This window comes from Bufo gargarizans, chromosome 8 (assembly GCF_014858855.1).
Source record: "Bufo gargarizans isolate SCDJY-AF-19 chromosome 8, ASM1485885v1, whole genome shotgun sequence".
Classification (NCBI taxonomy): domain Eukaryota; kingdom Metazoa; phylum Chordata; class Amphibia; order Anura; family Bufonidae; genus Bufo; species Bufo gargarizans.
Window position 1 is genome coordinate 11,532,333 of NC_058087.1, and position 15,579 is coordinate 11,547,911.

General features: G+C 41.3%; 1 protein-coding gene across 3 annotated transcripts in view; it reads right to left on the reverse strand.

Moving 5' to 3' along the window:
* CERS6 (ceramide synthase 6) overlaps positions 1–15,579 on the reverse strand; it is a 187,363-nt gene that overhangs the window by 107,464 nt on the left and 64,320 nt on the right. For all 3 annotated transcript variants that reach the window (XM_044303672.1, XM_044303673.1, XM_044303671.1), the window contains exon 4: positions 2,389–2,446. In XM_044303672.1, coding sequence (XP_044159607.1) covers positions 2,389–2,446 — 58 coding nt within the window. The remainder of the gene's footprint in view (positions 1–2,388; positions 2,447–15,579) is intronic.

Sequence of the window (15,579 nt, forward strand, 5' to 3'; positions counted from 1 at the left end):
TCGTCCTGTGGCTGTGGCTGTTATGGGGATCCTGTGGAGGGCACTGTATATTGGGTCATCCTTCTGTCACTGATTGTAATGACCGGCGTCACGCACAGGGAGGGAAAAGGGAAAGCCCTGCCCAAGGGAGAGGGAAAGGTGGTCACCCCTGACTCACCTTGCGGCTGGCACCTGACTGCCCTGACGTCCCTAGACGGGTTCCTCACCCGTACGCCGATCACGTGCCTAAACCCTGGCTTTCCCTAAGATGAGCCCTAGGTAGTGAACGGGGCGGTGGGATCACTAGTCCGCACCACTGACACTAAGAGGAAAACACCAAGGAGAGGACAGACAATACAGACAAACATATAATCCCAGGTGGGCGACCACAGCAGACCACAAAGGCCCAACAGGGATCCGGAGGGTAACGTTCTGGAACAACAACCAGGGAACGCAGCAACACAGCTCCAGTGGGTCAGTATAGAAGTCCAGGCAGGAAGCTCTATATCTGGCAACCAGAGAAGTGTGAGAGAGGAATATAAGGAGGTTGGGAGTGCTGGACAAGGAACAGCTGAGGAGAAGGAGCTACGGATCCCTGATTGAGCCAAAAAGGGTTGCATAGCAAACCCAGAAAGCTACCATAAAGAAACAGCCCTATCTTTCTACATAGAGCGCGCAACCAACCGCTGCGACTTCCTGACCCCGGGTATAACGGAGTCAGGCGTGGTTCTTGACACCCTCGTGACACTGATATGGAGGTTCTATGACTATTAAAGGGTCACATGGAAGTAATTTAATGTTTTCATTGTCCTAATAATTTGGCACAATCTAAATGACAACAGAAAATGAAAATTACTGTAAATTGTGGTAAATTTGATGTAATTTTAACAATTAACAATATTCAAGTATTAAGCTCACTTTGCACTCACCATGTAGTTCTAGTCTTACCGGTATCTCTGCACTTTGATAGAATTCACCAGAAAAACTATTGCAAATTTGGGAAGACTCTAACTAACGGTTTATCATCAATAAGAGACACTTCTAACTAAATGTGAATTTTAAGGGGGCGTCAAGGCTAATAACAATGGCCAAACAATGTTTCATCAATGGCTTATGCTACTGTATGGTTAGGGGTCACAGTTCTCCTAAAGTTACCACCAATCTTCTGGCCCCATAGACCAAACCAACATGTTGCATTAATCGCACATACTTTTTCAATATTTTCACTTGCCATTCCTGACAGCTCTATGTTGACAGAGCAGTCATTTACAAATGAACCACAGTCACAGAGAATCTCGAACCATTGCAATAAGATTTTTTAAACAACCCCTTTTACCCTTACATGTGCTTTTAGGACACTACTGTCCATAGTCAAGACCGATACTAAAGATAGGTCAGCAATATCAGATTGGGTGGTCCATTACCCAATACCCCCACTGATCAGCTGTTTTTGAAAGCTGTTTCGACCATAAACAACACAGTAAATTGGAGTTGAGCTGTAGTAACCTGGTACAACAGATGGAGCTTTCAGCTTCTGGCACCGTCCATTGTGTTGCTTCTGGTGTCAGGAGGCAATTGCTGATCAGTGGGTTTACCTTGTGTCGGATTCCAATCTGATATTGAGGGCTTATCCTGATGATTAGAGCTAATCTAACCCCACGAAAATCCCCCTAGAAGACGAATTTCCTTGTGCTTCGTGTCAGCAAATCGATTAATCCTGGAATTCAAACTTACTGCCTCCATTTGCGCGCAAAGGGCCGCCAGCCTCCATCTTGCTTGAAGATCTCGGCTGAAATCCTGTGCAGTGCGAGATTACATCATCATACCAGGCGGCGTGATGACATTATACGTCACCACGCCGGCGTGATGTAATCCGGCCGAAATCTTCAAGCAAGATAGTGCCAGCCGGCCCGTCGCGCGCAATTGGACACGGTAAGTTTGATGTAATGTTTTTTAATGCTAATTTCACACTGTTTGTGCACTCAGATGCCGCGATCATGTATGAACGCGGCATCTGAGGGGTACCATGACGGGGGCAGCGCTATCGCAGCTTCCTGTCATTGCACCCGCTACTTACAAAAATATGCGCTTTGTGGCGAAGTAATTAATCACGAAGCAAATTTGTTTGTGAAATTCGGCGAATCAGCCGAATTGAATTTTCAAGAAATTCGCTCATCTCTACTGATGATAGATCATCAATATGTAAAGATTGAAACCCCCTTTAAACATGATTATTCAACTGTAAGACTACCTTACCTTCACATGTTCTGTGAGCATCAGGTGTCCACGAGTTAGTGAAACTAGTTTTAGTGGATATTCAGAGGTTATTATACTGTCCATTTGGATTAAGTTAATTATCTATGACCAGGAGCATGCCACTGCATGGATATAAAAAAAATATGCACCTACCTTTTTGAGATATCGGACCCCATAAGTAAATATATAAAGGTTGAAAGTGAATTTCCACCTGTGAAAACACAATTAATAAAGTAGTAAATTATCATAATTCAAAACAGTAAGATACAAAATATTAATACGATCTAAGTATATGCTATTCCTACAAAACTGAAGAACATTAATTAAAGGAGTTGTCCAAATAGGACATATGTGTCTTTAGGGCATATAAACATTATAGATTGACATTATCCACTGATAACTTTCTGCTCTTATGTGTCTTTATGGCATATAGACATTATAGAATGACATCCTCCACTCACATCCCTTTTCCATGAACTAGAGCAAAGAGGCAATGGCAAGACAATCCTTTTTAAGTGTAACTGTCATATTTTTATTTTATTTGCTAGTTTATTAGAGCTAGGCATGTATACCTGAGTTAGTCTGTCAATGATTGTCAAATAATCTGTAATTACCTTATAATAACAGCTTTCATTAATGTCCCCTGTCCCTTTCCACTGCTCCCTTAAAAGACAGTTGCTATGGCTTGTCTGTCTCTGGCTAAGAAGACAGGAAGACGGAGGGGCGGTCCTTCACACTGCTTGCCTGCATTAGGCTCCAGAGTGAGGAGGCGTGTCTCTCAGTAATCCAATCTAATTGGCTGACAGGGAGCTGCTGGCTAAAGCAAGTGTGTATGGGAAGTGAGGGAAAGCAGTTTTGGCCTCAGAGAACTGGCAGAGGAGCCATCTCGAGAAGGTCTTCATATTGTAAATGTTTAAACAGCTGTAACTAATGTAAAACCTCAAGGAAAACAGTGGTGAGTACAGTAAATTACACTGCATTGCCTTAAACAAGATAAAACAGAAACCTCATATGAACGGGAAAAAGGTACATAAATTATATATATAATATTCAAATAACTAACACATCATAGACAGTTCATCTGCTGTATGACCATAACTTTGGAGAAATGTCTGTACCACTGGTTCCATGACCAAAACAGTGTATTGCACAGCTGTTGGTGTACCTGAAATGAAGATTACCTTACCTTATGCCTCCCTTACATTATGCCACCCTACACAATAATTCTGGGAGTAGGACCAGTGTGACATTTCCTTATGAAGGCCTCTTTATGACATTGCTCATGTGGTCTCCAGACCAAACTCTGGCTATCATTGTGTGCGAGACAAAAGCAGGACTCATTGCTGCAGAGGATATACCTTCAGTCTAGCCTCTATTGCTGTCTTGCTGTGCACCACGATAGCCTTTTAAAGTGGTGGTGTGAGGTCAATGGAACATCTGTAGTTGGACGTCTGTCTTCTAGCTACATATAGTCTAAACGCCTTCTGATGGTTTGTGTAGATGCTGTTTGCTGCTCTAGGCTTGGGATGAGACATCAACTTGCAGTAAAGAATGGATCACTATGCACCATTCTTCTAATCAAACAATCTGTCTGTGCAGTGGTTCGCCTCTGTGCACCTCTTGCTCTCATTCCAGTTCATCGATTGATTAACCATGGACTCTCAGCTTAGGGCTTCTTTCCCTCTCAGTCTGTGACAAGCGGCTATAAAAGGCATGTCAATAAACAGGAGGTATCATACAATCGTCCGACACAACTTGATCTGATTTGTGAGGTTTCATGTGGCTTAAATACTTTGCTCTCAATCTGGCTTATATATCCCCCCCCCCCCCATCCAACAGATTGGAGCTAGGTTCTTGAAAATGTGATCATTTGCAGATCTTAGCGACACCTGCTACTTCCTCTCGTAACCTTACAGCTTGTACTTCTTGGTGTTGCAGTTTCAATCTCCTCATCTCCTGTTCTATAGCATGACAACCCCCCTTCCCACACACAGAAACATTCATACAGCACAGTGCTAATCTTTGATAAAGCATATATGTCCTCAATCCACAAGGGGACTCAAGTTCCAAATAATGGCAACACACGAGCAATAGTTACAGCTGATTTCTTGCGATGTATACCCCCGTTGCCCTATAGTAACACATTTTGTGAAATTCTCGGTCGGGTGAGACGCAGACCTATCCAGGTATGTCCAGCCTAAATGCTAGGACATCAGCTTTACCAATATAAAAAAGTAGTCACACAAAAAATTTCATCTATAATGGCTTTCCTGAACATTAATTGTGGATACACAGATTTTACAGTTAATTCTGTATTAATATCCTGTGAACTTGTATATTTTATGAAGTGTAATAGAAGCTCTAATTCGCCTGCTTTATTATCCACTTTCTTATTTTCTATCATATTCTGTGAAATGGGACTCTTATAATAAGTGTAGTAAAGGGGTATTCTGTAAAAATAATTTCCCAGTCGACTGGATAATTGTTAGATTAGTGGGGGAACTGTTGAGTCCTTCACCAATCACGAAAAACAGGGTGTCTTATCCTCTGTTTGAATCGAGCATTGGTCGAGCTTGTGCAGTGCCGCTCTATTCAAATTCCATGGGACTGCTAAAGGTAACCAAGAACAGCAATCCACTACTTTTGAAAGGAGTGAAACAAGTGCTACATTATTGATGACATATCCTCAGGATAGTTCATCCATATCAGATAGTTGGAAGTTCGACTCCTTGCACCCCCACCGATTAGCTGTTTGAAGAGGCAGCAACACTCGTGCGAGCACTGCTTTCTAGTGTTGATTGAGCACCAAAGTGCTCGGGTGCTCTGGTGATTGAGTAGAACACTTTGGGATGCTTGGGTGCTCTAGCACCTAACCACAATGGAAGTCAATGGGAGAACCCGAGCATTAAACCAGGCACCCCCTGCTCTGAAGAGGGGAGGGTACCAGGTCCCACTGAGGTCTATGCATAAGATCGCTGTACAGTGAGGGAATCCCCCAGTGTAAGTCTGCGTTTAGGAGTCCCTGCTCTGACTCCATATATAGCTATGTCCATATATGGAGTCAGTGCTTGGGGACACCCAGTGTATTTAAATATAATTTAGCCTCTATTTCTGAAAAGTTTCTGCCAGGATTTGAACTCACAACCTTCTACATTAGAGCAAGAACCTTAACCACTCAGCTATAAAGTTAAATGATAAATTGTGTCAGAAAAACCTCATAGTAGTTTCTCTGTAGTAAGTATTCCTATACAGCAGAAGTATCATTTTATATTTATTTGCAGGTTAACATGCAGCTCTATAGCGTAGTGGTTAAGGTTCTTGGCTCTAATGTAGAAGCTTGTGAGTTCAAATCCCAGCAGAAATAGAGTCTAAATTTAATTTAAATATATATAAGTTTTTAGCCATAATATATTTACATATATTATTATTTATTTAGAATATGTAATATATTATAATATATACACTGCCTGTCCCAAAAAAAGTCACACACTCTAATATTTCGTTGGACCGCCTTTAGCTTTGAATACGGCACGCATTCGCTGTGGCATTGTTTCGATAAGCTTCTGCAATGTCACAAGATTTATTTCCATCCAGTGTTGCATTAATGTTTTCACCAAGATCTTGCATTGATGATGGAAGAGTCTGACTGCTGAGGAAAGCCTTCTCCAGCACATCCCAAAGATTCTCAATGGGGTTAAGGTCTGGACTTTGTGGTGGCCAATCCATGTGTGAAAGTGATTTTTCATGCTCCCTGAACCACTCTTGCACAATTTGAACCTGATGAATCCTGGCATTGTCATCTTGGAATATGCCCGTGCCATCAGGGAAGAAAAAATCTATTGATGGAATAACCTGGTCATTCAGTATGTTCAGGTAGTCGCTGACCTCATTCTTGGAGCACATACTGTTGCTGAACCTAGACCTGACCAACTGCAGCAACCCCAGATCATAGCACTGCCCCCACCGGCTTGTACAGTAAGCACTAGGCATGATGGGTGCATCACTTCATATGCCTCTCTTCTTACCCTGATGTGCCCATCACTCTGGAACAGGGTAAATCTGGACTCATTAGACCACATGACCTTCTTCCGTTGCTCCAGAGTCCAATCTTTATGCTCCCTAGCAAATTGAAGCCTTTTTTTCTGGTTTGCCTCACTGATTAGTGGTTTTCTTACGGCTACACAACTGTTCAGTCCCAATCCCTTGAGGTTCCCTTCACATTGTGCATGTAGAAATGCTCTTACTTTCACTATTAAACATAGCCCTGAGTTCTACTGTTGTTTTTCTTTGATTTGATTTCACCAAACGTTTAAGTGATCGCCAATCATGATCATTCAGGATTTTTTCCCCCGCCACATTTCTTCCTCGAATACGAAGGGTCCCCACTATCCTTCCAGTTTTTAATAATGGTATTGGACAGTTCTTAACCCAATTTTAGTAGTTTCTGCAATCTCCTTAGATGTTTTCTCTGCTTGATGCATGCCAATGATTTGACCCTTCTCAAACAGACTAACATCTTTTCCACGACCACGAGATGTGTCTTTTGACATGGTTGTTTAAAAAATGAGAAGCAACTCATTGCACCAGTTGGGGTTAAATAACTTGTTGCCAGCTGAAAGATAATCGCCCATACAGTAATTATCCAATAGGAGGCTCATAACTATTTGCTTAGTTAAATCCAGATGGGGCAGGCAGTGTATATAAATATATTATGGCTAAAAACATCAGTAGTAGTTTCCCACATATGATGCATTCATATATATCAGAAGTATGATTTTATTCAAATAGGGGGGAAGGGGGGATTGGAACTATTGTGTTCATGATTGGTGGGTCCATGGTAGTTGGAGAGCTGTTAAAGACTTGAAGTTACACCGCTGGTAACAGTCTTCACTGTGCTCCTTAACTTCTATTCAGTCCATGACCTGGGAAGTGCAGGGTGAACAGTAGGCAGTGCTGCATCCTTGTGATTTATATATGGAGGCTTCCAGAACTTAAGGCGGCCATATATATTCAGTAGCTGTTGGGTGACAGCTATTTTTCACAACTCCCTCCAAACAGCCCCATACACACCTACGTTTGGGCCAGAGATTCCTGGTGGCAGATTATTTCTGAGGAGAACAAAAGGATTGTGTGAAAATATTCACTTAACCCAAACCTTTTCTCCTTAACATCGTCTGTTATCAGAAGGCCCCCACACTTTAGACTTCTGGCTAACCTACACTGTACTCAGAGCATTCGGCCAAAGCTAAGGGTGGGTTCACATCACATTTTTCTCTTCTGTTTAACGGATACAAAAACATGTACGTTAAACGGATGCCTCAGACTGATGCCATGAAGTTCACCATAGAGTCCCACTGTAAAAAAAAAAAGTATACTTCTTTTTACCATTGTAAAATAAATACTTTTTTTAGTGGACTCTTCTGGATACAAGAACGTGGTGTACTGCGTTTTTGTATCTAACGTATACCTCAAAAGGAGGCATTGAAACATGATGTGAACCCACCCTAATTTGTATGGCAGAGTTAACTTATTTTTTTTACTCATTTTTTTACTTATTGTATCACAGACCAGCATTTTACACCAGTTTATGAGCTCGCCCATGCTACAGCAAGAAGTGCCTAATCTATAGCGAGGAGCACGTTTCGTCGGGAATTAGGCCCAACTGTAGCAGTTAATGCACCAAAACTGAAATCTATGCCAGTAGATTTGAGTCCTCTTTTACACCAGAAAATTGGCGTAAAAGAAAAAAAAAAATATCTGGACCCACTGACCCTGCCCCCTCCCTGCACACTTTTTGGAAAAGTAGCGAGGGTGGAAGAGAAAGCCACTTGCTGGCATGGGAAAATGATAAATTCCCCTCTCTAACTTTTTTATCTTCACCTTCACACACCTTCACTGCCCTCATGTAATACACAGAGTCATTATGGCTTCATGTGCCATTTACCTATGTTGTGTTCCTTTTCACGGCTCACAAACTAAATGTATTTTTAAGCAAGTTCATCAAGCCACTCTCATTAAATGAGTGAAATATGATTACCTTCACATTAGTGCATTTAGAGGAAACATTTTATCGACTTTTCAGCTTTTTTTCTCTGACAGTAATTATAACACGGTGTCACTGTGCTATTATTTTATTGTAAGACAGAACCGCTCACTGGGTTAAAAGTATTACAATGAACACATTCCGGCTATTATTATTATTATAATTGCCCGTGAATGTAATCTCCTAGTACTGCTTCTTTGTTGACCTTTGCAGATAAAGAATAAAAAGTCATTAAAAGTAATTTTGTTTCCACCTTCACAGTTAGTAAGGTTGCAATAAAGCTTTAATATTTAAACACGAACAAAAGTATAAGAAATCAAATTGTTACTTTCACTTGGTTTCAACTTTGGACTAGGCAGGGCAAGGGAAGTTTTCTGCAGTTGCCACTACGGGGGAGCAGCACACTTTACAGATTTCTACAGATTGATAGTATTTGTATACATCACTAAAGAATGGGCTCCCCCTAGTGGTGGCTATAGGCAGACATTGTTTAATAATTTATTTCTATGACTGTGAAAGGAGATGACTTGTCGCTGTAAGTGTGAAAAATGGAGCTCCAACTTCTATAAAGATGTTACAATGGTCTCACAGGAGAATGGAGTGACAAGCTCTAGGAGTAGGAGCTCTGGCATGTGCTTCCCATCTCCTTCACTGTCTTTCAGCAACTCCCCCTCCAGGCAGGAAGTAGGAACAGCTAACGCGTAACAGAAAAATGTAATATTTTATTGGGGGTAGAAATGTGGGCAAAGTGGTTAGCACTGGTGCCTTGCAGCGCTGGGGTCCTAGGTTCAAATCCAACCAAGGACAGCATCTACATGGAGTTTGTATGTTCTCCCCGTGTTTGCGTGGGTTTCCTCTGGGTTCTCCGCTTTCCTTCCACACTCCAAATACATCCTGATAGGGAACTTAGATTGTGAGCCCCTTGGAGACAGTGTGATGCCAATGTCTGTAAAGCGCTGCAGAATATAGCAGTGCTGTCCAAGTGCATCAAAAATAATAGCGGACTGTGCAAGATACAAGAACATGGTGTGCTACATTTTTGTATCCTTTTTTTTGTAACAGATACGTCAAACAGAGGCGTAAAACGTGATGTGAACCCACCCTCAGAAGTGACTAGTTAAGCAAATCAGCGACTGTGCACACACTGCTAAATTTCCTTTAGCGGAGAGTGCAAACTTGTTGACGCCAATTAGCTTAAATATTATAGCACATAAGCCAACGTTTGCAGTAACAGCGCACTCTCGAGATTAACAAGGCCATGAGAGATGTGTATCCATATTAATCCACAGGCAGAGGTAAGGTCCCGAGCTCCTTATGAAGTGTAAATTTGTGATGAATGAATTTTAATTGCCTCTGATTGGGATGGAGAACAGCTGACATCTCCTAGTACAGTATAGGGAATAAAAGCCAAACCCTAATTTGCTACTATGGGCAAAAATGTTTCTTCTTCTCTGAGGCCCAATGTACTGTACTTTCTTGGCGGACTGATGTGGAGAGATGATAATATTACATTCTTATGGAACAATATGGTACATTTAGTTAATAATCAGAACAGAGGGGATCGAAATCTCTCTGAATATGTATCTGTACAGCATGTATCTATTTATTATCAATCTACAAGTGCTCTCCATGATAATATTTCTCCTCCGCACACATTTATTAACAAGCACCAGACACGGACACAGCACAGAAGTCTTTTTATCTCCCAGATTATGAATAAAATTATAATTTTCTATTAACCAGGAAACAGAATGTTTGAAGAAAAAATTAATAAGATTCAGCTGCAGAACACAGTCCAGAAATTATTTGAATGTCTGCCATGTGTTTCAGTGACAGAGTTCAGAAAATCAGATTTATTCTATTTTCTTGAAATGATTATGGGGCAGATACAAAGGCAGTTACATATACTATTTGCTTTACAGCAAGCACTTGGGCATATCAAAACTAAGTAAGAAAATCTAATGGGAGCTTGTTGTAAGCATGCTATGTGGGATGTGCAGTAGTCACTATGCAAGGATGGGAAGGAGGAGCGGAGCTGTTTGTCAGTGGTATAATCTTATATCTGCCTCCAGCTTTATAATTCTGATCTTTGAGAATAATGATATTGTAGTGCCTTGGAGCAAGGGTACTTTGGACTACAGACATTCATAGACATTTGCCCTATTGCTACTACGCAAAGCCATCAACTCCCTACTTTAGTGCAATTTGAAGAGTTAACTTGCATTTATGATGCATTGCATTGTATTTTTTATGTTGTTGAAATGCATTTTATATGTCTATTGTAATATATCCTGTTCATTTGCACTGTGGAAATGTTTAATGCACAGTCAGCTCATACTGTGAGACTTGGAGACTTTCTATAAATGCACTTAGAAGTTAGAAATCTTCCATGGTTACTATAAGGCACTATACAAAGTCATGGAGGGAAAAAAACAGACACTGACCTTTTGAAGAAGGGATAAAGGTCACCTCCTGACAAATCCCTACCAGCTCTCCCTAGACTTCTATGCCCACATTCAGACCCTGAATGTGGGAATGAATGTGTCCTCGTGCATAGGCTGAAGATTCCCTAAAATCCCTAAGATGGTGAAAGGGGGAAAGAGGCAGCCTGCTCCCTCAGGACCTGGAGGGGGCAGGCATCTCTCTAACAGCCTAGACAGACAATCACAAGAAAATAAAACCAACTTATCTTGTACTGAGCAGGAACAGCAATCCTTCTCTCCTTCCTTCCTCTGAACAAGACAGAAGCTATATCCCGCACAGGACACTGGGAGTGGGTGTAATTTAAACTCATACCAACGACCCCAACCAGTGCACATGAAGAGAGGCGGATACAGCTCAACTCCAGAACAATAACAAAAGGCTACACATGTGCTGCTAAACTAGCAGACCTCTGCACATGACCTGAGCAAGGCATGACACTGTGGAAAAACTAACCTCGCCACTGGGTTTTGGAGGGGCCTGTTTGCCAGCCTCTTGCCTCAGGATAATGGCCCATATACTAAATTTAAAGGAGAAGACAGACCGACCGCACAGCCTAAATCTGTGGAACTGTTTTGGGCAGGAAAGCCATGCTTGCGGTCGGCCAAATGTGACTTCCATGGAATTCTGGAACCCCTGCTCAAATCTGGTTAATTTTTGGAAATGTTGTTAACCCAGATCAGAGCTACCCATAGATGTATAAATTATGGGGATATTTGGGGTTTTGAGGTGTTTTCTGTGTTTCAGGGAAAAATGTTTGTTTTCTGCCTGAGTGATTAAGTTAGCTTATTATCTTTGGTAATTGTATCACAGGCAGAGCCCATTGTGTTTTGGTAATTGTATTTTGTTGATTGCGTCAAGGACAATGCCTATTCTGTTATTGAGTGCATCGCAGGCAATGCCATTGTGTTTGTTAATTGCGTCACAGACAATGCCCTTGTGTTTGTTGAATGTATAGTTTTTGTGTTTAAACTGTGAGGATTGGCTGCTATGTTATGTCCTCAGTTCCCAACCAGGTCCACGGGGGTGGTACCCTTGTTGGAAAATGTGTATATAAGTCAATGCTTGTGTGTTCAATAAACAGACCTGCTTTACCCCTTCATGAAGTTTTGGCTCATGTTTGGGGGATGGGATATCTACACTCTTGGGGATTGCTATATCACAATACTCCCCTGAGTATAAGCTCTTGTAAGAGCTTGTTCATGGTTCCTGCTCTCTGGATTTAGGAGAGGTTCACACACTGGAAGTTGAAGCCCGGTCTTGGATCCAGCGTGGGTGGAGGACGGTGAGACTCCAACCAAGCTGCGGCGGTTTGTGGCATCTGTGGTGGTTATGGTGTCAAGTTGAGTGCTTGGAGCCCTCGGGAAGCACTAGGAGCATCCATCAACGGAGGTACCCAGTCGGGGTGCCAGGAGATCCGTTACACACTGTGTACAAGGAGAGCAGTTAGAACCTCTAGTAGTCTGCAGATATGGACCAGTGTTTAGTAGAAGAGAATCTGCCAGACTGCACAAGTGACCTGAAGAAGATGCTGAGATGGGAATACTCTGACATAGTCCTGGCTCACCAGTCCTTTGACCAGAGGGTCAGCCAGATGAGTGAGCCACAGACACTGGGCCAACAGCCATTTTGGCAGGTTACCAGCATTCTGAGAGAGGGACAGCTACCTAATGCATTTCCTCAGTACATAACCTTCTTCTGCCAGGGAGTAGACTGGAGAAGCCAGCTCAGTGTCTTGCCTGTATTAGTTTGCACTTGAGTTCCTCAAGTAAAGAAGCACACTGGTTTACTGCAGCCTGTGACTCTATGAACTTATTTCCCATTGGGGTGCACCACGTTTTACCATCCCCTCCAGAGACAGCAACATGTGGTGACACCTTGGTGGTTGCCTCTGCTCTTTCAACTTCTCGAGGCTGCAGCCAGTGATGCATTGTTTGTGAGCTCATCAATTATTTTTCTATTTAGGTTGTAAAAGAAAATGGTGAGGTTTGGTCCTTTGGACTACAACAAAGTCCCAGAAATGCCCCATGTACTAATATAATGGAGTGGAATTCAATCCAGGAAACTAGAGGACAATATATCATTTTACATGCTGGACTGCAAAGGATAACGTGTTTTAGCCCTATTCTATGGCATAATGCGTAGAGATAGAGATGGATAAATAGAAAGAAAGAAATGAAAGAGATAGATAAATAGATAGACTGATAAATAGATAGATAGATAGATAGATAGATAGATAGATAGATAGATAGATAGATAGATAATATGGGACATATGGAAAGGCAGAGAGACTGATAGATGATAGATAAATGCATATTTTTCCCTCTATTTGAAAACATGATAAAACTAGGACGACTACTATAAATTCTTTTGCCAAACTGACATAATTCTGTAAATTAAATTAAGTAGTGCTAATATATTGCAGCTTCAGGAAAGCAGATATGATTGCAGAAGCATTTCATGCTAGCATAATTCCTACTGAGGTGAAACGTGTCAGATTTTATAATATTACTATATTAGGGAAATGCATCATAAAGCAAATTATAAACATCTGAGAAACATAATGTATGTAAATGTGAAAATCTGAGCTATAACATTAAAATTATGATTACTCAGTGAATCATCGGTGCTAAATAGATCTGGTAGATAGCCTAAATTATCTGTTATAAGTTTAGTATAATACTTATTTATTTTTATATTTTAGCCAATATATTCATATCTACAGTATAAATACATTTTAAATTGTGAGGTATCATAAACTCTCAGCATTTAAAGGGGTTGCCTCAGATAGACCACCCCTGTCCATATTCCATATGCACTTTTATGCCCTTTGTGGTTGCAGGACACATGAGTTGGTAGATGCTGGGGAATGGAAATGTCAGCTTTGCTTTCAAAAATAGGAAATTAACAATTTCAAGTGACAGTCTATGACTGTCTAACCTTTACATAGACATAGGGGGTCATTTTTTTCTAAAACAGAAATATGCCTATATTAGGCGTATTTATGACGCAGATTGCGGCGCAAATGTCCTTTGTGGTGCAATCTGCAACTTTTCCCTGCTCACGCCAGGTCTAAAAATGTGGGCGTGGTGTTTGCAGGAAAGGGGGCGGGCCTGTGTCATTTACCATTTACTACCCCTGTTTTAGGCATAGAAAATGGTCTAAATGTAAGACAGCTAGGAAGCTGTCTTACATTTAGAAGCGGAAACGGATCCACTGAAGTTATGTAAAGGCCTGCGCCTCTACATAACTTCGGCAGATCTAGCGCAGGGCCTTATTAAGACCAGCGTCTAAAACGCCGGTCTTAATAAATGTGCCCCTTAATGTTAAATTACAAAATTCGGACTGCCTTCCGTTGCCACTAGGGGGAGCTTAGGTGCTCACTGCATACTATTTTAGTATAACAATATGCAGTAAGCTCCTAGGCTCCCTCTTGTGGTGGCAGCCAGAAAATAATGATTTAAAATTATGTCTATGCATGACGTTAGAAAAACAGGTATTCAAAGACATTAAGTTCTTCAGAAAGTGGCACACAATCTTCAAGACTTTATTCCAAAGATACATTTCAATCAAATATGATCTTAGTCATATTATATTAAAACCTGAACAGTACATTCTTAAATAGTACATCCCATTAATTCATTCATCAATGTGAATTATTCACAGGCTAAACACATCTGCGCAATACACAAGTAAAAAAAAATTATAATAAAACCAGACAATACACATGGACATAAATAGATCTAAGAGTTATGAAAAACTGATTATTAATAATAATATTAATCTACTGTACCATGTTATGTCTGTAATTTTTAAGTCTATTCTGGTAGTACTTTGGTTCACGCCAGCACTTGTCATCCAGGCCATGCTAAAATGGCGATACCAATTGTGGGAATTATGCAGAGCGGGAAGAAATTCACAGTGGGAGGAGGAACGTGATAAAGTAGTGCCGCGGGAATATTCAGCATTGTCTATTGATACATTTATATTCCTGCTCATTCTGGGCTTTGAAGTCCAGGGGGCAGTGCTATCAGTGACTGACAGCTCTCTGTGTACACAGTCATAGAGGGAAGGCTGTCAATCACTGATAGGACCGCCCCCTGGACGTCATAGCCCAGAATGAGCAGAAATGTAAATCTACAAAATGCAAGTTTTGCTGAATCTTTTCCCACAAAACTATATCTCAATCTGCTCAGCTCCTCCTGCTCTATAACACGGTGCCTGCAACTTACATTGCAGTTTCATGGTGACAGCTTCCCTTTTAACCTGAATGGATGTTATAAATGGCGTCATAAGATCTGCAAAATTTGCAACTATTTAAATATTACAGTATTTTAGTCCTAACTCAGACGGCAGTACATACACAGTAAGATTTCTAAATTGTTACACAGTGAGTATGTGATAGCTTGCAAACTTTGTACCATCCAATATGTAGGTATAAGGCGTCATGCACACAACCGTTGTTCTGGTCCGCATCCGAGCCTCATTTTTTGCGGCTCGGGTGCGGACCCATTCACTTCAATGGGGCCGCAAAAGATGCGGAGAGCACTCCGTGGCCCCGCTAAAAAAAATATAGCATGTGCTATTCTCGTCCATTTTGCAGACAAGAATAGGTATTCCTACAATGGGCCGCCCTTTCCGTTCCGCAAATTGCAGAAGGCACACGGGCGGCTTCCGTTTTTTTGCGTATCCGCCGTTTGCGGACCGCAAAAAACGACACAGCTGTGTGCATGTAGCCTAAAAAAAGGATTAGAAAACGTCTTATGCAATGCTGCTAAAAGCAATGCTAGTGATCAATTGTCTACATCTAAACATTTTCC